Source organism: Capra hircus, chromosome 4, assembly GCF_001704415.2.
Source record: "Capra hircus breed San Clemente chromosome 4, ASM170441v1, whole genome shotgun sequence".
Taxonomy (NCBI): Eukaryota; Metazoa; Chordata; class Mammalia; order Artiodactyla; family Bovidae; genus Capra; species Capra hircus.
In genome coordinates, this window is record NC_030811.1 from 76379940 (window position 1) to 76405390 (window position 25451).

The 25451-nt window shown below is 40.1% G+C and overlaps 2 protein-coding genes across 2 annotated transcripts in view; one reads left to right on the top strand and one right to left on the bottom strand.

Annotated features, from left to right (window-relative positions):
- Positions 1–5645, top strand: part of CCDC146 (coiled-coil domain containing 146) — a 141608-nt gene extending 135963 nt beyond the window's left edge. The window contains exons 18-19 of the mRNA XM_005679099.3: positions 3632–3880; positions 5184–5645. Coding sequence (XP_005679156.1) covers positions 3632–3880; positions 5184–5387 — 453 coding nt within the window. The 3' untranslated portion in view covers positions 5388–5645. The remainder of the gene's footprint in view (positions 1–3631; positions 3881–5183) is intronic.
- The window catches only part of GSAP (gamma-secretase activating protein), an 89536-nt gene continuing 69729 nt past the window's right edge, over positions 5645–25451 (bottom strand). Inside the window, exons 23-31 of the mRNA XM_018047267.1 lie at positions 24936–24997; positions 21146–21241; positions 17706–17776; positions 17135–17229; positions 11373–11492; positions 10492–10553; positions 8859–8960; positions 8588–8687; positions 5645–8195 (exon numbers count right to left, since the gene is read on the bottom strand). Coding sequence (XP_017902756.1) covers positions 8104–8195; positions 8588–8687; positions 8859–8960; positions 10492–10553; positions 11373–11492; positions 17135–17229; positions 17706–17776; positions 21146–21241; positions 24936–24997 — 800 coding nt within the window. The 3' untranslated portion in view covers positions 5645–8103. The remainder of the gene's footprint in view (positions 8196–8587; positions 8688–8858; positions 8961–10491; positions 10554–11372; positions 11493–17134; positions 17230–17705; positions 17777–21145; positions 21242–24935; positions 24998–25451) is intronic.

Here is a 25451-nt window from a genome sequence, read left to right on the forward strand (position 1 = left end):
TAGAGAAATACAAAGAATTAAAATTTATACTGTAACGATGACTCTTAAAAAAAAAAAAAAAGATGACTCTTAGAGAATTGACCAAGGTAAGTTTCAGTCTTGTTTCCCTGAATGAATTCTCATTATAATGGGAAGTTCTAAGCCTTTCAATGACAGTACACAAATTTCACTTAACAGAGTACATACTCAAAAATGACCATCATTATCTTCATATTTCATGCACCATGTTAAATCCTTTCTACTTCCTTAAGGGAGGGGCTCACTTATCCAGCAGTTTGCATGGGAATTGCCTAAATCCAGAAGCAGCCAGATCCCAGCAATAGTGTTGTTGTTTAGTCTCTCAGTCGTGTCTGACTCTTTTGCAACCCCATGGATTGTAGCCTGCTAAGCTCCTCTGTCCATGGGATTTCCCAGGCAAGAATACTGGAGTAGGTTGCCATTTCCTTCTCCAGGGGAATTTTCCTGACCCAGGGACTGAACCTACGTCTCCTATATTGGTAGGCAGATTCTTTACCACTTAGCCACCAGGGAAGCCCCCCAGAATGGAAGGGAACCATTAAAGAGAATAGCAATCACACAACACCACAGGGTGGAGCTGCCACCAGGCCCCACTAGTGAAGAAAGGCCAGTAACACTGAGCTTCCTAATTTCCTAAGTTTAATATACCAGGGCTTCTGATCCAAAGCTTAGGGGTCAGGCAGAGACTCTGGAAGCTATACCAAGAGGAGCGAGGCTGGTGATTAGGATGCAACAGGACTTTGCACTGTCTGGAGTCAGAGGGTCTGCTGCCTGCCTGGCCTCCCTGGCCCCTTGGAGAATCCTTCTGTGACAGCTCAGGGTTTTATTCAGTCAGCAACAGTCACTCGAGCTGCTGTGTGCAAAAGGGGAAAGGACCCAATGTCCACACACTGCAAAAGGGAGGAAATGGTTAAGAAGATGCCACGGATAACAGTGACGCTATGCCTCCCACTGTGGCTCCTGAGGGCAGTGGTTCTTTCTTACTCTTAGTTTTCCAGATGCCTCGCATGTACTAACCTCTAGAAAAACATTTATTGAATAAGTTGACGGTTTTGTTTGAGAAACAGTTCTGGCACACTCAACTATTGTAAATCTGAAGCCTTCTCGGCCACTTTTATTTGGTTTTTCCTCTTCCGCTCTAATCATTTCCACTAATGGACTGCAGCACTTGTGCAAATCTCAGCTTTGCCTCATAAAATAAGAAACCTTAAGAAACTTTTTTAAGCTCATAAACTTAGCCTAAATTAGCATATCTGGAGTTTCTTTAAATGTTGCCTTCCTTTCTTTTGGAAAATGAATTTCCCTTTCTGTGGGGGAAGTTGGTTTTGCTGAGGGCTGGCTTGTCAAAGCTGATGGCAGTCTCTCTGGTAGTCAACTGGAAAGCCAGAGTAACACAAATAGGAGCTGTCGAGACCGTACACGTGGCCAGGAAGGTTCCAACAGAATTGAGTCCTGTCCTCGTGATTTATTTTTCCTTTCCTTTCTCCACCTTCCATGCTCTCTACCTGACTTTCATCCTCCTCCATTTAAAATAACCTCTTCATAGTAGGCAGAGTTGGAAGACAAGACATTCAGATCCCAGATCTGTGATTTATCAACACTAGCAAGTGATCTTGAGAAATATACACAATCTTAAAACTCAGTTTACTGATCTGTGAAATGGGTGTGATATCAGCTAACATGGCGGCAAGCATCACATAGTGAAGCAGAAATGTCTGGCCCCTTGAAGGTGCTCAGCAAGGTTGCATAGCTCATCTCTCATCTCTCCTGGAGAGCTTATGGCTCCTCTTACAAGTTTCCCAAATGAACAGAAAGTGTGAAATGTCAGCAAAGACTTAGAGAACCCAGAATAACAACATCGTTTTTTTTGGTTTTTTGTTTTTTTTTGTGGAGAAGAGAGGTTGGTTACTTATACATACATTCAAGTGTGCAATGGCTGATTAATTAATGACATTTAAAAGAAATAATGACTCATCATTGAAGCTTTGAATGCCTATCATTTTTATTCAAATTATGCTTCCTAAAAATTAGTACAGCATAGAAGAGTTATAAGAATTTATATTCCCAGACTTCCCTGATGGTCCAGTGGTTAAGAATCTGCCTGCCACTGTAGTGGACATGGGTTCAGTCTCTGGTCTGGGAAGATTCTACATTCCATGGGGCAGCTAAGCCTGTGTGCCACAACTACTGAAGCCTGCTTGCCCTTGTTCCACAACAGAGAAACCACCATAATGAGAAGCCCATGGAACACAACTAGAGAGTAGCCCCCGCTCACTGCAACTAGAGAACGCCTGCGTGCAGCAACGAAGATCCAGTGCAACCAAAAAAAATTATATTCCCTATTCCAATTAAAGAGACAAAGTTTGCACATAATAATTGGTCATTATATTTTCAGAGGAAAGCTAAATCACCAGCAGCAACGTTTCTGTAAGCAAATGTACAGATAGACCAGTATATACTCTAGGGAAGAAAGTGTTTTGAGGTAGGGTGTAGTTTTTGGAAGCTCATATTTGTGTCTCAGTTTACCTTGGTTCAAAGGACTGAGCAATTAGACTAAGAACATATTCATTCCTTCATTCAACAAACATTCAGTTTTTAATTTTGCCTCCTATATTCTAAGCACTGGGAACATTATGAGTAAAACAAATAGACCTTGTCCCCATGAAGAATACGTTCCTGTGGGATGACAGGCTATACCCAAATACATTTATACTATGATGTCAGTAGTGAAAGGATATGAAGAAATACTAAGGCGAAGTAATACAACAGTGAGTGTTGGCGGGTGGGAGGAGTCATCTCTTACTGCCCCACCAGGGCTAAGGCCACATTGAAAGGCCATGCAGTGGGCCAGAAAGCTTATAGGAACCACCAATTCCAACTTTTACTTCTTTTCTGTCCTTTAAAATCAAAATTTCCAGTTAGTCTTATCTTTTAATTCTTTGATTCTTTAATTCAATGATAAATAGCTTATATGAAAAGGTAAGTACATGCATGTAAACACACACAACTAGGAATATTACATTTCATCAAATTACTGTCCAGATGGTCCAGTTCAGCTCATGCTTGCTTATGACCTCATAATGGTGTACCCTTGGAACTATGATCAATAAAACACACATGTTTAATAGCTTCTATTAAAAATCATCACAGATGCTGATTATCTTATTTAGGCCAGTGTAACTAATACAGTAACTAATACAGTTACTAAACTGTAACTAATACAGTTCCATTCTATCAGATTCTCCCCCTGGATAAGTAGCAAACTAGCAAGAAGGCAAAATCAGGTCAAAACTTAAAGACATCAAGAATATCCTTTCCCTTGTTCTTACCACCTCTTAAATATGGAGACACTAAACGATTCCCCTCAATTCTACCCACCTGGAAATCTGTTGCCTAGATGAACAGATCTCTTTCTTTTCCTTCCTCCTGTCCTTATTTCACAGCCAGAGTGTTGCGCTGAGTCTCTGAGGTCTCCTCCAGTCCTTAGTCTCTGTGAATTCCCACTTAACCTCTCCCTTCTTCAGGCAAGAATGCCACCCACTATCACAGCCAGCCAGTAGCCTGTCTCCATGGAGTGTATACACAGGCTAAGCCTTGGGCTTTTTAATCCTAGATGAATGGCTACCAGAAAAAGATCAAAGATGCTACTGAAAAAATGATGGCTCTTGTTGCTGAGCTGTCCATGAAACAAGCCATGGCCATTGAACTCCAAAAGGAAGTCAAGGAGAAGGAAGAGTTCATCTTCACTTGCAATTCCAGGATGGAAAAGGGTCTTCCCCTCAATAAAGAGATTGAGAGAGAATGGCTGAAAGTGCTTCGAGATGAAGAAATGTACGCCTTGGCCATCGCTGAAAAGTCTCGGGTAAGCTGTGGCTTCTTTATTTTCTACATCGCATTTATAAAGTGTGCCAGGAAGGGCTGTTTCAGGGGTTGTCAATGCTCCCAAAATACATGAAATTTTTCTACTCCACAGCACACAGAGTCCTAACAACTGATTAGAGAGAAGTTTTGCCTTTTTTAAGCTATTATGTACGTAGTCAAAGTACAACAGTGCGAAGGGTCAGAATATTCCCTGGAGAGCATTTGGCAAGCACCAAGTCCCACGCCAGGGCCTCCCGCTAGCATGGCAATGACCACGCGGGCACTGGTTCTATCTTAGGTCTCCAGTCTCTGTCTTTGCAGCCCTGCTCAGACCATACCTTGCTCTTCGATGTCCATCTGCTGTGGCCACCACAGCATATTGTAAGGCCTCAAGCATATGCTTATCACAGGCTTCTAAAGACTCTGCATTTGGTGCAGAAGCGATGACTCCAGTGCCACCCTTCTCCCATCAAGGACCTAACTCTATCACTGGCCCCACCTAGGGGCTTTGTGTCCAGTTCTTTCCCTACTCCCATGATTTTTCAATAATCTTAGAGTGGAATTAGGCATCTCTTTCAAAAGAGACCTACAACTTACTCTTGACTATGGGGCAGACATCCCCAGAAGATCACTATTCACTGTCTAAGCCAAGAAAAAAGTGTACTCCAAACACATACTAAGAATTCTTGAAAATAGGGTCTGACTTATCATTCTCACACTCACTGCCTAGGATTGTATTTTTGAAGGCATTCCGATTTTTACCTGTGGTGTCCCAGGTGTCTTTTACCTGTCTCCATTTTTTCCCCCAAGTTCTTCTTAATGCTATAAGAGATTCCTGTTTTCCAGAAACACAGGCAGAATCTTGAGGCTCAAAGCAAGCTGCTGACTACTTTCCTCTAATTCTCTTTCACTCCTTATCTCTTCCTTGGTACCATTTGCTCACCAGTGACCTACCAAAGGAAAAAGATTATCCTGCCTTTGTCACAGACATGGAAATAACTAGTGCTTAATGTAAGATACTGAGTTTGGAATGTGGTGACTTTAGGCCCTATCAACCAGTTTATGGTAAACCCTAAACCCCAGGAACAGAGTGATGCTTGAGCAACATGGGTCATTCTAGTGAGAGGAAATGTGTGTGGGGGTGGGTGTGTTTGGTGACTCTACCCTCACACCCTTTTGTCCCTTAGAATGTTGGCCAGCATAGCCAACGGGTGCTCAGACCCAGCTGTGTCTGATGGGCCCTGGGGATAAAGTGATTTAACCACTGTTTTCAAAAACTGAAAAGGATAAATCATTCTTTGCAGGAGTTCTTGGAAGCTGAAACTCGCCAGCTGCCCAATGGTGTTTACACGACTGCGGAGCAGCGTCCAAATGCCTACATCCCAGAGGCAGAGGCCACTCTTCCTCTGCCAAAACCGTATGGCGCTCTGGCTCCTTTCAAACCCAGTGAACCTGGGGCCAACATAAGACACATAAGGAAACCTGTTATAAAGCCGATTGAAATCTGAACATGTGAACCAACCCAGGCTTCTGAAGGAGATACTTCAACCAGGCTTTTTCACATCCACAGCTGGAAAATGTCAGCAAACAGCCCTAAATTACAAACAAACATAGTATCCACAATTACCCAACAGACAACAACATATACTTCCTTTCACACCCATCGATTTTTCTTTTTCACTCCATCTCTTGATTACATTTCAGAAATATACTGTAGTCTGAGTGCTATACAAATGCGATAAAAATAAACACCTTTTCAACAAAGTACAGAAATTGGCAGTGGTCTTTATTACAGAAAGAAAAGGAGATCCTGCTCAATATACTCACTTTAAAGAGAAAGAAAAAATGGTTTAAAAGAAAAATATCCCAAGTATCACAAGGGCATAACTCATTTTGGTAAGTAAATAGCTATATTGGAAGTTGATGTTGGTAAATCTAAACTGAAAAGCAGTAAGGGACCTTGACTTTTTTAAAGTGACATTATAAATGATTCTGTTTACAAATAAAGAATCCTTTTGTGCAAAACATTCATGCCCTATTTTTCCTTTCTTAAAACTAGATTTTCCACAATATTATAGGCAAATATGCTAGTGATTACTTTCTTTTGATGCCAGATCTTTCAAAATTTCAATGAAAATATTTATAACTCTGCATGTGAAAGAGTTGAAAATGAGGCCAGTTTCACTTATTTCATTACTCTATATTGTATTGCACCCAAATATACTTTCATGATTCTGTTCACTTTCTCATATAAAAATACACAAGTAGATTTGAAGCCTGTGGTTCTTCCACTCATTAATATGCTCAAACTACTGTCATTTCATATTGATATCAGTTACAAATTTAATTTCTCTACTCTGAGAGTGAAAATATCACATTCGTTTGTTTTTCTAAACCAAACAAAATCTGTGCCAAGCCCCCACCTGATAGACTGGATTTACAGACAAACTGAATCTCCTCCTCAATCTAGGAGTCCTGAACCTACCTGACTGCTTTGTGAAATCATTAAAAAGCAATTCCTTGGGAGTGCCTATAAGTGATGCTGTATAAGCTGTGGTTAATGCCGGAAAATACTGCATACTTAAACACAGCTGCTGTGCTGTAGGATCAGTAATTAGGGGTTCAAAAAACAAACACATAAGAGGTTTAACAATATTGAAAGGAAAAATAATTTTTAAAAATCAGAAAGGTTTGAATGCTTAAATATTACAACAATGCTACAGGTCTGGAGAGTGAGATACCACTGTGCATTGGAGTGGCCAGGGATCGATCACTCAGATGCAACTTTTTATCTGGCTCTTAAGCATAAATAAGATTTTAATAAGTGGAGGGGAATTCCAGGTGGGGGAAATAACCTGAGGAAGACTTGAAAGTAAGAAGACAAAAGTCGTGCTCCAGGCCCGGTGAGCCAGTGTGGTACGAAGGGAACACTAGTACTAGGCAAGTGTATGAGGCCAGGATATCAGAGACTTGAATGTCAAGGAGTTTGGAATTTATCCTGTAATAAATGCCAAGTGCTTGAAGGATTATGAGGAAAGTGGTGATAGGATCAAACTAGTGTTTATCTCAAATATGCGTCAGATGAATTAGACTTCAGAAAGCAACAGAAACAACCCTGGTGAGAAAAGGAAAGCGTAGGGAACGAAAAATAGTGACCTTATCAGGAGGAAAAATCAGCACCGCCTTGCTGATATGGCTCCAAGATTTTGACCTCAGTGACCATGAAAGATTTAACCAAAACGGGAAATTGTGTAGGAAAGGATAATTTTTAGAATACAGTGATGATTTTTAAAAAAGCTGAATTATTACACCAGCTAGTGATGTTTGTAATCATTAAAATGTTACAAGTTCACTGATGGAAACAGCGTAAAGAGACAAAAGTAAAGGGTCATGGGCTTTTTACAGGAAGCAACTATATTATGGTTGGAATGTCACTGTAGAAGAGAAAGGGGAAAAAAAGAAAAATGGGAGAACTCATTAGGCTTCATGGGGTTCAGGGAACTTGTTCATGGACTCATGATTCTTGACAGGAATGAAAAGGTAAAGTTCAAAGAACAAAGGAGTCAGGCCAAAACTTTCAGTGTTTTTTTTTAAATGATGAGGTATTGCTAAATCAAACTTTTATAAATATAAAAAAACACTTTATAATATTAAATACAGTTTCATCTGAACCTTCACAAAGACAAATCCTACTCTATGTATGTTCAAACTGTTGTATTCTACAAATTATTCTGTACTGGAATTAATAGATCTCACTTTGTTTAAATTTAGTATTTTAAAATAGTATCCTCCTTCCGATAGAGTTTTTCTGCAACTTTTAATTTTTCTGCTTGTCACATACTCAATGACACGTCTAATTTTTGTTTTTCTAAGCACTGTTCCTACACTTTTGAAGCATATTTTATTTCAGAGTATAGCAGAAGCTAACTTTTGGCCAATGAGAGTACTAGGAAGATCAGTCACTTGGAAGAATTTACACCATTGCATACCTCCTTGGACAGGTTGTCATTTCTCTACACTTGACTGTTCATCTGCTGTTCAAAATGGGATAAAGCACAGTGGTTTAGTTCTAGCTGAACAAAGTATTAAACTGACCTTCAGATGGCTCAACAAGGTACTCTGACTTTGGTTACCAATTTAAAATATTGCTAAAGAATTCTCAATGAGAATGGAGCTAATAAGCAAGATTAAGATATTGGAAGCAGGTATAACTGTATTTTCTCTTTATAATCCTAAAAGCATCGCGGTGTGTTTCAGAGCTGCTTCCTCTACAAATTTTGCATCCACATTGTCATGTCCTTCAAAAGCATACAGAGCTGAAAGGAAAACCAGAGAAAAGAGTTACTGTGAGGTCATAGAACGTTTATAATATGGTGCCTACAACTCACTGAAATCATAGTTATTTTATATCCTAGTAAAATGTATTATTCTGAGAATGTGTTGTTAAAATTTATTCATCTTCAGCACCAAGAAAGGCCATTCACACCAACCAAATGGGTTATAACTTAATTTTTTTTTTAAACCTGAAAGGTGGTTATGGTAATTTAGGTAGTAAACTGTATATTGCTAATTAAAACCAAATGCAATAAGATCCTACTTACCAGTAAGGGACATTTTGGTAAGAAACGGGTACACAGGAGTAAATAGAGACTGATGGATGTATCAAGGAAAAACAGGCAAATTCTGAGAAATAGAGGAGTGACTTAACCTGGATTGGAGGACTCGATGTCTGTCAGGATGTGAATGAAGTAGTTCAGAGGCAGAAACTCTACACTGAATGACGACTTGTCCATGACAGAACTCCAGGGCTAAAAGGGAAACAGCTGTGAAGTCAGTTGATTCTCCGAAAAAGCACGAACTTAAAGTGGTAAGAACTATAAACTGCTGTCCATACTTCAGCACCAAGAAAGGCCATTCATAAAATGGACAAAGAGGCTCCAAAAAAACATATAGCAGGGCTCCGCTCCACACAGACTCACCTGCTTGTTGTAGTTCTGAAGCAGTCGCTTTACATGGTTCCGTGAAATTATATTAGAACTAACAGGATGATCCCAAAGTCGACAGATCTTCTGACCTGTAAGCTATTTTTGCAAATTAAAAAAATATGTAGAGGAGGATTTTTAGGGCAGTAAAAATACTCTGTATATACTACAATGAGAGATATCTCCTTATACATTTGTCCAAACTCACAGAATGACCAACACCAAGCATGAACCCTGATGTGATCTATGGACTTTGATGATTATGGTGTGTCAGTGTGGGTTCATCCATTGTAGAAGATGAACCATTATGGTGGGGGCTGTTGATAATGGGGGAGGTCATGCATGTGCAGGGACAGGGGTATGTAGGAATCTCTGTACCTTCCACACTAAAAAAATTTAAGTCAGTAATTAAAAATACGGAAAAATAGAGAGAGGCAACTATAGCTCACAGCAATAAGTAAATTTATCTTATATCTATTCATAATTTTACAAGCTGTATTCCAGCTAGTTAGTCTAAAAGATGTCATCTTTATAGTTAATGACCTTGGAGAAAGGCCATTTCCTATGAGGTATGCTTCTGAATTTTGAATAAATATTCCCTTAAATGCAACTCTGTGGAAAGCAATTTGTGCACTGATGTTGCCAAACTCTTTTTTTTTGAAATGGAGTTCATCTGTTACTCTTCAAAACTGAGTATGTGCATGCCAACCCTAAGTGATATTTTAATATGAAGTTAAAGGTTGTAGGCATGTACTCTGAAAATGTCTTGCTCAAAAATTTCAATTCCCTAAGAGTATAAGGGGAAAAGAAAAGAAAAACATGTTCAGAAACCAAACTAAATGTTCAGAGATATTCCCCAGAGAGATCTAGCCATGGAAAATATGCTTTGTTTTCTATTCTTGCCTTTGCTTCGGTAAGCCTGTGAAGGTGAGAAGATGTTACAAAGCAAGATGACTAGGTCCTGAAAGGCATCAGACACCCCTTGGTGGGAGGATCATGCTAGAGATATGAGTGTTCAAGGTATGTACACAGCACAGAGCTGGCCAAGGCTCTCGGGGCCAGGAAGTCCACAGAGTTGGAGGCTCTGAAGACCTTGCAGTGGGATTTCTTAATTTCACAGCATTTCTGACTCAGAGAGCTAATATCCTCCACAAAAACAAGCAGTGCCTGTTTAACCCTTTCGCTCACGTTTCTCATCTTTCCTTCAACCCGGGAATGTTTTCCTGCCATGGCAGGAACAGCAGTGGGAGGAAATACAGTTCCAGAACCTTCTGACCTCACCTGTATTTAAATTTATCAGTTTAAATGCTAAAAGCATGTGTTTCCCCTCTGCCTCCCCTCAGACTCACAGATGGAAATATTACTGTGGTTTCCTAAGAGGAGAAAATGGTTAAACATTCTAGGTGGTCTGTGCCAAGAAGCACACACACAGCCAGAGGGGCAAGTACTCGGTAGGCCCAGCGGGGGCAGCAGACAGAGGGGTGGGGACGGATGGGATTTCTTGGAAAAGGCTGAAGCGTGAAAAATTCAATTGACTTCAACCCAAAAGCAAGCAAATGCTCTTCTTGCAAGAAAAAATTAAAGAAGGTACATGCCAAGGCTTAGAAAATAAAGTAAACTTCAGGTTTACCGGAGGAAGCCGCACGATGATGCTGAATTTTAGTTTTTCATTTTTCTCTGTATTGTCCAGATCTACAAGAAAGTTAGAAATTGGCAAACAAAATAAAAGAAAACAAAACAAAACAGAAAGCTCCGTTTTAATACCTGAGCAAGCTAATACTTCAGTGCTTCATCCTGACAACACACGTCCCAACCTTGTTTTCCAAGACAAGTCTAACAACGCTATGAAAATATTAGTTTGTGTCTCTATGAATAAAAAAGGGATTTCTTAATGAAGCCGCTGCTACAAATCATGGAACAGGATTCTGAAACAGGCTGCCAGTCACAAAGCAATTTTGCTAACTTAAAACAGAAGGCACCTTGAGGAATGACAAACACTTCAATATATATTAACAAAACTCATCTGTGAAATACCACAGTTGAATAATTTAATGGTTATCATATTACAGACCTTTTTTCAAGTTCGAATCCCCACAGGTACTGTATCTCCCATTTTTCCTTGCATTCCCAGTCTTACGTTGAGAGGACAGAGTTAATCAGCTGAAAGCAAGCCATTTCATGAGATTTTTCTTGAGAAAAAAGCCTTCAGTCTCCTATCCTCAAGTACTCTTACATACAGAAAAGGAGTCTAATAGTTGTGTGTGGATTGAGAAGCCCTTGAAGGGCTAAGGCACACTGGCCCAAGGATGGTTACGGGAAACGTACTGTACTCAGCAGGCCCAGCTGCGGAATCATGGAGCCCGTCTTCAGCTGTAGACTGACGGCAGAGCATTAAACTGTGTGTGGGCCCTTCTGAGTGTGGCAGGGCCTGGAGTGACCACACAGTCGCACACCCACAAAGGCAGCCTGGGGGGTGCTGGGGCTGGGATGAAGCAAACTCAGAGGCCTTACCTTTCATGAGCCTTGTGACAGCTGCTTCTGTGAGAAGTAACACTCCATGATCAATGTAATGCAACAGGTTATGCAAAGGCAGACAGCGGACGCCAAGGATCACGTGCAGAGTGTGAAAACCTGGGAAGAGAGATCCAGGATGATAAACACGGTCAGCCAACATCTCTAGCCTCCCAGAGGCAACGAATCTGGTGATGGCAGTAAAGCACTCAGCTCCCCGCTTGGTGCCTGGAGTCAAACAAATGCTTCTTAAAGGCCCTTGAAGATAAGGTCCAAGGTTCCTTCTTTGTATTATCACAACCAAGTATGGTATATAGTAAGTCCCCAATAAACATGTATTCCCTCCACCATGTACATCTTCCTAGACCAAAGTGAAGAAGAGGGCATAAAAATGGAATTTTTTTTAATACAGTTCACAGTTTTTTTTATACTTTTAATAGGTCTATAATTCTATGGTAAAATTGCAAAATAGAAAAATTAACAGAAGAGCTTCAAACTCCACATGCCCAGGCTAAAGGCTGATGGCCAGGGACCATTTTATTGAAGGAGAAAATATTTGGACCAGAAGGGAATGCTTTTTATGACTAATCTCTGGGTCTGCCCTGGAGAAAGGCTTTTGGGGTCTCCTTGAACTAAATCATAGAAAAGAAAAACTAAAATGATATGGTTAGATAGCAAATCTATATGAATTCAATAAAAAGGCACTCTCAAATCGAAGTCTCATGGGCAGGGCTACCCTAGTTCTCCCAAAGCTAGAGCTCTAAGCCCACTATTAATACTAACCCAGACACACAACATCCACAGGAGAAGAAGATATCAGACTGGAAGAGAACCAGAAAAGCCCCCTTGGACGTCAGGTGAGAGGTGCTTTGCAGGGTCGATGCCATTCCTGACAGTGGAAATGATGTGAGAGAACGCACGCACTGGAGAAGCAGCAAGCCATGCGGGTCTGAGTAAACAGAGGCCAGAACCGTGCTGTGCTGCTTACTAGATACAGGTGACTAAGCCTTTCTGGTCTCCGTCTCTTCATCCCTCAAACAGAATCACCAGCACCTTTCCTGCAGGGCTGCTGTGAGAACTCGAGCTAGGTCTCTGAAGAGCCTGGCACGTGGTACAACAACGGTGACTAATACCAGACACGTACTGAGGTCTTGCATCTATGTACAGGCTCACCTGATTCTCATGTAACACCATGGGGTGGGTACTGCTCAATCCTTATTTTATAAATTGGGAAACCAAGATTCACAGAAACTAAGAAAACTTCCCAGGATCATACAAATAGGAAGCAGCAGAGCTGACATTTGAACCCAGGCTGTAGCATTTTGGTCTAGGCTTTTAACCATGTTATCTCGCCTCAATAACTGGTATTAATGGAACACTATGAACAAAGGCTCAAAGGTGAGAAAGCATGTGGCACATTCAGGAAGGGGTAAATGATCCAGTTGGGTTAGAATAGGTGTGTAAGAGGAATGGTGGGAGGTAAGGCTGGAAAGGTTAATTTATTCAACAAACAGGCAAAGGGGCTGGGTGTGCAGTGATGGGAACAGACGTGACTGCTGCTCCCATCCACTTTCCAGTCTAGAGGGAAGACTGACCATCAAATAATCACAAAATAAACATGCATTTTTTTAATGACCAGTTCTACGAAGGAAAAGTAAAGGGTGCTCTGAATGTAGATGTCAGGGATTGAATGCTGAATGACAGCAAGGAATCTATCATTTAGTAAACTCTGGGGAGGCACTGGAAGCTTTTGAGCAGGATGGTTGGAGGTTCTGAATTTTATTTTCAGAATATTAACATAGCAACAGGCAAAGAATGGGCTTCTCTGACGGCTCAGCAGGTAAAGAATCTGCCTGCAGTGCAGGAGACACAGAAGATGGGGATTCTATCCCTGGGTCAGGAAGATCCCCTGGAGAAGGAAATGTCAACTTACTCCAGTATTCTTGCTTGGGAAATTCCATGGACAGAGGAGCCTGGTGGATTACAGTCCATGGGGTCACAAAGAGTTGGACACTCTCTGCAGGCAAAGAACGGACAGGAGTGACAGTTTGCTACCGGAGGAATGAAGGCCTGCTGGGAGGCCAGTGCGTGAACCTGTGCAGGAGGGATTGCGGACACTGATAGTGACAGGGAGGGAAGAGCCTGGAGGGGCAATGAGATATGAACTGGCTTGGAAACTGATTAGATGTGGGTGGGGAATAACGAAGATTCACTGCCAAGCCTGAAAGGCACACATGACGAAGACATGATGGCCAGACAGCTGGGACTCGGATTCAGAGAGGCCGTAGAGCTTCCTTCTCCAAGCATGTGAATCACGAGCAGAGGGAGACTGGAGTCCCCTGTCACTGGCAACACTGAGGTCAGATAAAGTTCAGACTCTGCCCTCAAGCGAATGTTAATGGGCTGACAATGGGATGAATCTCCCAAATACCCTGATTCAAAAAAAAAAAAAAAAAAAGATTCTATTAGCTAATTAGCAACACGAGATTTTTCAAATGGATTTGGACAGTCTTCCCAAGATTAAAAAAGTTATCAGATTATTTCTGAAAAAGAATTTCTAATAGGCTACTGATCTTATAGTTCTCTAGATTCAAAATTCCTCTCTAGCCCCACATCCATGTCCTAAAAATCCCTCACACCCTTTCATCCTCTTTCCCAAGGGCACAGTCCCAAATTCAACAGTCCGTTCTGGGCTTACTCTCAGCATGTCAGCTTTAAGCAACAGAGCCAACTGGGCAGAAGTAGGCATCAGCTCCAAAAGAGACAGTTCTTCCACCAGCCAACTCTAGTACTCATCCTCTAGGACTCTGGGCCTTCTCCAGGCAGTAAGGGGAACACGGGGCCCTTTTAAATTGTAAATACTCCGGCTCTAAACTATGACTTCCCTTCTGTGGCCCCCATTCACTTTTTTATCTTTAATTCCAGTTACAAGTTCCTGTACTTGGAACTCAAACAGTCCAGGGGGCCTGGAAAGTAAGCTCATTTACATATGAACACACAAAAATAATATGCATTCACACACACACACAATCCAGTGCCACTTCATATTAGAGAAGCTTTTCAGAAAAAAAGAGAAAGAGAAACTGCTCTTCCTTACTTGATCCATGGACACCAGCCATTTAAGTCTTACTCATAATAATTTTCAGTCACTATGGGTAACGTTTTTCTGTTTTCTGTCTTTATCCAGCTCTGTGAAGAAATGCAACATTCCGTAGAAAGTGGATTTTTATGATCTCCCAGATAGAATATTATCCCCAGTGAGTCAGTTTTATTTATTTATAAAAGGAGCTTAGATATCCATGGTGAACATTCCTCTACCAGGTCTACTGTGTTAAAGACAAGCATTTAAGAATTTAAGCCAGAAAACCATACATAACTTTCATGAAATCCTTTCATTCTTTCTAGAGGGTACTTCACAATTCATATTCCATTTCAAACCTGCCATTCTTCTCATGAACCGTCACTTTTAGATCCCTGCAAAGTCACAAGAAACTCCCTTTGTGCCTCCACGACAAGCAGATCTTGTAAGATAAGGTGTATGGATAGAGAAAGTATAATGGATTCCAGACTGTGTCAGATACTTCACAAATGCCGAGAAGCTGAGATGTGCTGTGGGGATTTTCTGCACCCATAAATAGCCAATGTTTCAATATCAACTAATTCAACTGTAATATAAAATTCAAAAGGCAGCACAGAATAGTAGTTAGAAGCATAGATTTCGGAGCCAAACTCCCTGGATTTGAGCATTGCTCTGTTGCTTAATAGCTGTGTGACTTTAGGCAAGTTTCTTCCTTTCTGTGCCTCAATTTCACCATCTATAAAATGGGAATAATATTAAATGGAACCATATGAAAGTGCCATCTTTGTTGGTCAAAAGCTGATTATATAGAAATAATTTAATTATTTCTGCAATTTAATTATTTCTGGTTCAATTTAAGCTCTTATCACTTAGCATCATTATGAAAATTAAATAAGCTAATTTGTGTAAAGTACTTAAAACAGTATCTGGCACAAAATGGATACCGTATACAGTCAGTGGAAAATGAATGAGCAAAGGAGCAAATTAATGAGGAATGGATGGACAGATGTATAGGAAAGAACAAATTAAATAAAACTGGCTAATATATATTACATAGTGATAGCTACCATAAGCTTAAAATTCATCAGAACTTAAACATATTCAGCATAAGCTAAGCAGTTTAGAGTAAACAGGAGCTTATTTGTTTCTTAAAATGAATATTGATTTATACACATATTTTCCCTAGTAGGCTTGTGTTAATTTTTGGAACTGCTCTACCTACCAGTCCAGTACCTGGCTCAACAAATGTTTGTTGATTGAATTAAAAAACGACCAATTAAATGAACGATTGCAGGCACACGTGCCAGGAGTGTTTTGAGATCTGATTTGGTCCTGTTTGAAAATCCCAAGGGAAGTTTTCAGTTTCCAAGGAACATATAAGAATCAACTCAATTTTTGAAACACAGCCAGGTCCACTTCCTTCTGAATGTTAACTTTCTTGATCAGATAAACTAGGCCTGGAGACATCAATGAAGTTTTCCACAGGTTCAAAATATCCTGCTGCTGCTGCTGCTGCTGCTGCTAAGTTGCTTCAGTCTTGTCTGACACTGTGCGACCCCGTAGACAGCAGCCCACCAGGCTCCGCCGTCCCTGGGATTCTCCAGGCAAGAACACTGGAGTGGGTTGCCATTTCCTTCTCCAATGCATGAAAGTGAAAAGTGAAAGTGAAGTCCTAGACAGTTGCAAAGGGACCAGATTTGGCCCCCTAAAGTTGGTGACAAGCTACAGTACAGTTTAATAATCAGAAGAGAGTTTCTGGTTAACCAGAGCTCCCTCGTCCATAGGGCCTTGCTGCTGCTGCTGCTGCTGCTGCTAAGTCACTTCAGTTGTGTCTGACTCTATGCAGTCCCATAGGTGGCAGCCCACCAGGCTTTGCTGTCCATGGGATTCTCCAGGCAAGAACACTGGAGTGGGTTGCCATTTCCTTTTCCAAAAGTAAAAAGTGAAAGTGAAGTCGCTCAGTCGTGCCCGACTCTAGCGACCCCGTGGACTGCAGCCCACCAGGCTCCTCTGTCCATGGGATTTTCCAGGCAAGAGTATTGGAGTGGGGTGCCACTGCCTTCTGCAATAGGGCCTTGAATCTAGGTAATAGTTACCGACACTCAATAAGAGGGAGCAGGAGACCGTAAATCCTCCCCCAGGAAAGAGGAGATGGATTTCATCATTCCAGTCTGCACCCTCCTTAAAGACTTCTCCCATTTCCCCTGCCCAGTACTTCATCTTTCTAGAAAGGAACAGTAGCTGACTCCAAGCTCCCCGCATCTACTGAGAAAGCACACGCCAGCAAGTTTCCATAGAAGTTAGACTTGGCTTTTCTCTTGGCCTTCAATCTGCTTTTTAAAGTATACAAGGAAGATATTTCCCTGGTGGTCCAGTGGCTAGGACTCTGTGTGCTCCCAATACAGGGGGCCTGAGTTCTATCCCCCGTCAGGGAACTAGATCCCAAATGCCGCAACTAAAGATCGCATGTGTTACAACTAAGACTTGGTGCAGCCAAATAAATAAATATTTAAAAAAAAAATCAGAGGAGATGTGATCAGCAGAGACCAACCTCAGACCCATCTCTTACAGTGACATGAGACCAAAAATTTCTGACTCAGGAGGTCTCATTCTTAAACTCATAATGTGCCAAAGTCCAAAAGGAAGAACAAATGTATTACAACAACAAAAAGCCAAGACTTACCAGGAGGCAGGGGTAAAAACAAAGTGTTAGTAGCTTCCAAAATCCTGGTCATGATGTGAAAGACCGCAAATTCAGCAGCACTCGCCTGTCTATTGCTGCAGGTCAAAGAACAAAGCAGCAATTCAGCCAAGCAGCTCATTTCCAAAACCCCATTTGCACATAAGCAGTGGCTCTGAGTGCCACGTCCAGATGAAATTCATGCTATCCGTGAAAGGCAGTACCCTATGGAAAGCTTCACAGATATGATGATGACCATTGTTGTAATGCCTAGAATCTAACGAGACAGTAGGCACATAAATGACAAATTGCGTTAACTCAAATTCCCCTTTTTGGTAGTACTGAGCTTATGTGCCCCTCCCTCCTCAACCAAGCATATACCAAAGAAAGAGAATGGGTGAAGCAGCAGGGGCATAACTTTAAATGTTGAGTTCAGAACTAGGACGGATGGTGTAAGAACTTGTGAAAGTTACTTTCGTCTACTACGTTTAATCAAGGCTTCACTAATACTGGCAGCAGAGTTGTTTAGCATTTTGCACTCCAGAATAAAACAGAGCAAGAAATACTTGCGTACAAGTGGAGAGCCCAGGGATGAAGATTATGTTTCCTCCAACTGGCTTCCAGTATTTGGCAAATGAGATCCAGCTAGAGGGTAAAGAGAGTCTGTTAACTTCCATTCACACCCTTCCCCCTCAGGAGCCCCTACAGCTCTGCTTCCATAGCTCTAACAGGCACTTCAGGGCAGCTGGCATTCTGGCTGTGCCTGGACATAGACCCAGCCTTTCAGAGGTCAGTTCTGAAGCCCTGGAGTTCAAAATGGAAAGACTGAAAATGAGCAGCCACATCTAACAGAGCATCCACTGTCATCGTGGGTAGAGCCCCAGCAGGGCTTCCCCACGGCTAACCGGCCCCACCGCTCACAACACAGGCCCTCAGTCACAGGCCTTTGTCCCCCAGTGAAGGTCAAGTGCAACAGAGTTTTTTGCCTTAGGCCTGTTATGTGGCAAGGGTGACACGGTAGACAGCCGAGAGAGGAAAGGCGATTTTGAACAGAAGGGAGGTCCCGTGCATGGTTGTGAAGGAAAACTAGTTTCAAGTCAAGTTCTATGTTTCACTAGCTTGTCAGCAATAGGACAGTGTTCCAGGAATTGTTATCAGGACCACAAACCCATGCACTGCACATGTAGACAAAGGACAGGGAGCAAAATTGGGAAGAGTTTCCATATGAGCACAGACAGACACTATTTATTCTCAGTGATATAGATTCTCAGTCTCTCCCTGGCTGAAATCATATAAGATAACACACAAGCAATATAATCAGGTTCTGAAGCAACTTCCCAGGATTTATTTTTAAAGGTTGTCCAGTCACCCTCCTAGAAGGGGACTGGGAGACGCAGATGTTTGTTTCTGGGCAGGGCAAGCAGCTTTGGCATCAGTCAGTGACTGCTGGGTTGGAAAGGCAAGGGGCACCAAGTCTCAGTTTTCTGAGACTACATTGCTACCATTTCTGGTCCGATTGGTTCTAGGAGCTGTTAGCACAAACTGGTGTCACGTGGATTTTTTTTTTTTTTTAATATGATTAACTAAAGGGAAGACTGATGCTTGAAGAAAAACCCTAACACTCCGGAAGAGGATGTTTAAAGTCAAAAGAAGGATGATATATGACATGATAAATAACTGTGCATTATGAAAGGACATGGAGAAGGCAATGGCACTCCACTCCAGTACTCTTGCCTGGAAAATCGCAGGGACGGAGGAGCCTGTTTGGCTGCAATCCATGGGGTCGGGAACAGTTGAACATGACCGAGTGACTTCACTTTCACTTTTCACTTTCATGCACTGGAGAAATGGCAACCCACTCCAGTGTTCTTGCCTGGAGAATCCCAGGGACAGGGGAGCCTGGTGGGCTGCCATCTATGGGGTCGCACACAGTCAGACACGACTGAAGCAACTTAGCAGCAGTAGCAGCAGCATGAAAGGACAAAGAAAGGGCTTCCCTGGTGGCTCAATGGTAAAGAATCTGTTGCCAGTGCAGAAGACACAGGTTGGATCGCTGGTCCAGGAGGATCCCACATGCTGCCCAGCGAATAAATCCGTGCACCACAACTATTGAGCCTGTGCTCTAGAGCTTGGGGATAGCAACTGTTGAACCTATGCACTGTAACTACTGAAGCCCATGCACCCTTGAGCCTGTGTTTTGCAACAAGAAGCTACCGCAATGAGAAGCTTATACACTACAACAAAGGGCAGCCCCCACTTGCAATTAGAGAAAAGCCTGCACAGCAATGAAGACCCAGCACAACCAAAAATAAATAAACACAAAAAATTTTTTTAAAAAGGACAGTGAAATCAAGTCAGTATCAACTTAAGAAAGATCAGTAACACATTTGTAAAGTGAGCTCCTTTTCTACCGCAACGAATTATTATTTAAGAAAGTTCCAATGCCCCGCTTGTACACATTAGTATATGCAAATACCAACCTTTCCTAATTTAGTAAAAACTATAAAAGTCAAACTTTGCTGTAGAAATTCAAATATATCATTTAAAAACAGATACCAGTGACTGCAATAAAAGGGGAAAACTATAAAAATTGAACATGAAATTAAATCAGGGCCATATCCAATAAATTGAATCTTCTGGAGTTCAATGCAAAAATATTTGTTCATATTTACACACTAGTTCTATCCAAACTAGAGAAATGGAGTATTGGAGGGTTTTTTTTTTCTCTCATTCTTCATATTTAAATACTTAAAAATTTTTTATCTATCATATTAGTTCTAGATTCTAAGTAAGGTCAGGCCTCAGTTCCATACACATTTTGAAAGATACCAACCAGAATTGAAAGAGACACATGTACCCCAATGTTCATCGCAGCACTGTTTATAATAGCTAGGACATGGAAACAACCTAGATGTCCATCAGCAGATGAATGGATAAGAAAGCTGTGGTACATATACACAATGGAGTATTACTCAGCCGTTAAAAAGAATTCATTTGAATCAGTTCTGATGAGATGGATGAAACTGGAGCCGATTATACAGAGTGAAGTAAGCCAGAAAGAAAAACACCAATACAGTATACTAACACATATATATGGAATTTAGGAAGATGGCAATGACGACCCTGTATGCAAGACAGGGAAAGAGACACAGATGTGTATAATGGACTTTTGGACTCAGAGGGAGAGGGAGAGGGTGGGATGATTTGGGAGAATGACATTCTATCATGTATACTATCATGTAAGAATTGAATTGCCAGTCTATGTCTGATGCAGGATACAGCATGCTTGGAGCTGGTGCATGGGGATGACCCAGAGAGATGTTATGGGGAGGGAGGTGGGAGGGGGGTTCATGTTTGGGAATGCATGTAAGAATTAAAGATTTTAAAATTAAAAAAAAAAAAAAGGAAAGATACCAAGACAGGCTCAAATTTCAATCCAGCCTCATCACTTCTGTTTACACAAAGGCCAGTGTTATTAAGTTCGATCACACAATTTCAATGAGTGGCTACCCGGTGAATGAACTGCCAGTCTCACCTGCAGATTCTAATGTGGTAGTATTCATATAACTGAGCTGGAATCTTGCCTAATTAGGCTGTTGGGGCTAATTAAGAATTGAAGTTCAAGTTCTCTCACGTTGCATAAACCTCCATGTACAGAAATTACTACCTACAGTTTAATAGGGAGCTGGAAAATGCCAAGATGGCATGAACATTTGGCACCCATGCTGAATTCATCACTGTTCCATGCATATGTAAACACATGTATGCACTGTTCCATAAGCATATATAACCACTACTGGAAGGGAAAAATAAACCACTTCCAAGGCCTGTTCTTGTGTTTTGGTTCTTTTTCCCCTTTCTTCAATCTACAGCATCATATATACAGGTTTGAGGACAGGAGAGATCCAAAATCCTAATATGAAAAACATACTGAACCACATACTGGAAACCAGGGGACCAAGGAGATGGGTTGGGGAAGGGGTGCACGGGTAGAGAAGATAAAGCAAAACCAACCAGTTTTGAAACGTAGTCCAGAACCATCTGTTCAATTTTTTTCTTTTCTACACCCTGTAGATGTCTCAAAAGATGGTCTCTTAGTTCAGACACCATCTGAAAACAGAATGTAGATAAGTCACAACCTACCCACTCACACCTGCAACTGGTTTGAATTCATTTATTAACATTCCCTATCAATATGAAAAATACTGGACCTGAAGATCCCACTAGCAGAAATGTATAACCCATGATGTTCCTCTGATGGGCATAAATCAGGCGGCACTACCATTTTCCTCAACAGGAATGACTTATGATACACCCAAAGCCCAGTGAGCAGCTTAGAGTCAGGCTGCCAGTCCTGTTAAAATTCTCCAAAGTAGCCAGTGGAGGTTAGCCAGTGGAAATCACTAGGCTCAGCAGTCAAAAGCTTTGGGATCTACCAAAGGATTGAAGTCTACTGCTCCTGGCTCTGGAGAACTAACAGGAGCAACTCTAAACATGGAAAGTCTATGCTAATAGGAAGGAACAGGGTTTGGATGTTTGGAAGGACAGAGGCTGGAATAAAAAGGAAATGCCCCAGGTACCTCCCTCTGTGCAATGGCTAAAACAATTCCATGCAGTTCCCTAACATGCAAAGGTATGGAAAAATTTATTCTAGTGTCTCCAAATGGGCTTGTTTCTATAGCCACACTGTTAGGACCATCCCTTGGGCTCCCCGATTAGTGTAGCATTCCCAGCTTTTTGCTTTTCTCTCCCCTTCTTCCTTGTCTTTTTTGTCTGTTGCTCAGCAACAGACCCTCTTAGCTAGAGAAATCTTTGTACCAATAAGTACCATGGGAATTGTACAACTGACAACACACACACATGTATGTATGTATCTTCTATTAATATCTAAGCAAATTTACAACAGACACCCTGGGCAAAACTAAGCCCATGGCATCCTGGGCCAAGACAGAGTGGTATATTATTTCAGTCTCCTGCATGTATTAAATGATTAAGCTTTTAAAAAAAACATTATTTTTTTCTGGATAAAATATGATGCATATTGTCATTTTAATTTTTCTGTGATAATCATATAGATGAAAACTTACATTGCTCATAATCCTACAATTTACATTAACATTTTGGTTTTTTACTTTCCTTTTTTCCAGTGTGTATAGTCATTCTAATATTTTACAATCTGCTTTTTTATTTAATAGTTTGTCATTAAATATTCTGTATCACACTAGTTGTAACAGTTGTACAGTAACCAATTTTATGAAAAAATACTATAATTGAACTATTTATTCCCTTTTTATACATATGGGATATTTATTACTATTAATAATACCACCAAAAACTCTGTATACAAGGGTTGTTTGTCATATCCTTGATTATTTTGTCAGGCTAAGTTCCTAGAAATGGAATTTCTTGGGTCCTGTACTTAGACTTACAGAGACACTGCTGAAATGCCTTCTACTGAGGTTATATTAATGCTAATTTCAAATTCCATTGCATGGACTGTCAAATCCCTCATACTCTGACCCTTCCTAATATAATTTTTAATTTTTGTCAATTTGATAGGCAAAAACAAAAAAATATATAGTTATTCTGTTTGTCATTTGGTTATAGCAATGTTAAGTATTGTTTTTCTTTCTCTGCCCCAACTCGAGATATTTTTAGCCTAAATTAACTTTTGAAAATTCATTGGTAACAGTTTTTGTCCATTTCCCTTCTGGTATGTTGTCCTCTTACTGATTTATAAGCTTTATTTATATGCCAAATGTTATCCTTTTATCACATTATGTGGCAAATATTTTTTTTAAATATTATTGCTTGCCTTTTTGTTGTTCTGTTTCAAGGTTTCAATCTTCTCCCAATATGTTTACATTCAATACTATACTTAAAAAGCTTTCTCAGTGTTATTTGTCTACTTATTTTATTCAAATTATTTCACAGTTTAATTTTTTATATTTATATATTAATTTTATTTAAATAATATATACATTATACTAATTTTTATATTAAATTCATTAATCTGATATTTCTATGGTATAAAGTGGTATTTGGGGTGGGAAAAATCTAATTTAATTGACTTTTCAAGACAGTCAACCACTGATTGATCAACTGACTAAAAATTATTTCTTTTCACATTGATTTTTAAATATTTCATTTATCATTCACCAAATATTCAAAATTAAATCAGAATTTCCTATCTTTGTGTTAGTGCTATATTTTTCCAGTTATTGCAGATCAAAAGCACATTTAGATATCTCGTAATGTTGGTCCCACTCTTCTTTATTTTGTTACGTGAGTCACTTAGTCAGTTGTCAGAGAAATTTAATTGGCTTTTTGTTTGTAATTTCATTAAAGCTAGATGCTAAGGATTTGGAAATTATATACTGTTTTTCATTATCTTTTCAAACTGATTAATTCTAATAAAATGAAAATAAATATAGCATTGTCAGTTTACTAACTTACATTATTATTTTTATTCTTTGTTTTTTTAATTTTATTATCTTCCATTTTCCCAGTTGATTATTTTGTTGTTTCATTAGACAATTATACTATCTTCTTTTACTCTTGTTTCTCCTTTCATTGGCTAGAATTTTTAGAATAATGTAAAATTTTAGTGAAAACAGCAAGTACACTTAGCTTCTTTCTGATTTTAATAGGAATGCCTCCAAAGTGAGATTAAGAAGGATGTTGGCTACTAGTATGAGACTAAATTTTGTTTAAAATTCCAAGAGTTGAATTATACTTTCATCAACTTTTAGCACCCATAGAATCATTTTTGCCTCTTGGACTAATATTAAGCCTTCCTGGAAATAAGCCCACATGGCCAAGATGTATTTTCAAACAGAGTATTGGAAAGTATTTTAATTAAGCCTGTGGTATCTATATTCACAAGTAAAAGTGGTCATGTCAGATTCTGGTTTAAAGATCATGCTTTTTAAAGTGAGTAAAAAGCTTTCCATCATTCTTCAAAAATACTTTACATAATATGAGAATAATCTGGTCTTTAAAAGTTTGAAAGGACTAACTCATTAGATAGCTTGGGGCCTTTTTTAGAGCTAATCTTTGACATTTTTTCCAAATTATTTTATGGTTATTATACTTTCAGGTTTTCTATTTCTCCTTGGCTCCAGTTTGCAATTTCTATTTGTCAAGGAAACATTGTTTAACTAGAATTTTTAAGTGTATGGCTATGTATTTACACATATTTTTCTCATATTTTTAAACTAGCCTTACCTAAGGTAATAGATTATCCCATTCCTAAGCCTGCACAGCATTACTAATATTTTATTAAATTTTTTAAAAACTAGTTTTTCAGTTAAAGATGTTTTTCAGATTTAGATGTTTAACTAGTTTTTTTTTTTTTTAAGATTTTGGATTTACTTGCCAATTCTGCTCTTCAATTAATTTATTTTGATTTACATCTTTGGTCTTCCTAGCAGTAAGACTTCTTAAGAAAGAATACTTTATTCTTTTGTATTTTACAAATACAAATACAAAGGCCACAGAGATGCTGGTCTTTCCTGTTTTAAATACTCTCAGTGTTATACATTTCTTTATGATGCTTTATAATTATACATTTATTGGGGTGACTGATTAATCTGTGTTTCTCTCACAAGACTACAAATACCAAGAGGGCAGAAATTATATATGTGTTCCTTACTAGTGAACACACAGGGCCTACAGTGGGTGGATGGCAACAACCATGTGTTGACAGAATGGATGAAAAATAAGATCAGAATGAGAAATACAATCTAGCCCTCTCCCCCTTCCTTGGAGCTCACTGTTTGCCAGCACCAAACGTCCCACTTACCAGCCCGATAAGCAGCTGCTGGTGGTTGTCTTCCTCCTGGAAGAGGGGTGTTAATCTTGGCTCTGAAATTAAACAGAGTGATAGTCAAGCAGGGTGGTTTTTAGGAAATGACCAGAAGGAAGAGGCCTCAGTCTGGGCTTCCCTTCTCTGAGTCATTGGGAAAATATAACACTTTCCTGACAGGATGAAAACTTTTCTTTCAGTGTGACCCTGTCCTACACGCTGCAACTTATCACTCAGGTATGCAGGGAGCACTGTGAACCAGAGAGAGGCACAGACTGAAAGAGAGAGAGAACACAAGGAACACATTCCCAACACCAATGCCCTCTGGCTTAAATTTCTCTTCAATGTGGAGACATGTCACTGAGATCCTCTGCTTCACAGGAGACTAAACAACTCAGGTCCTCTCTTAAACCTAAGGAGTGGCAAACCCAGGAACAGGGACTGAGTGGAAGGATCACGTGCCTCCCTTCTTTCTGACTCCAACTTGTAGTTTATAGAATTACTGAGGTGAGG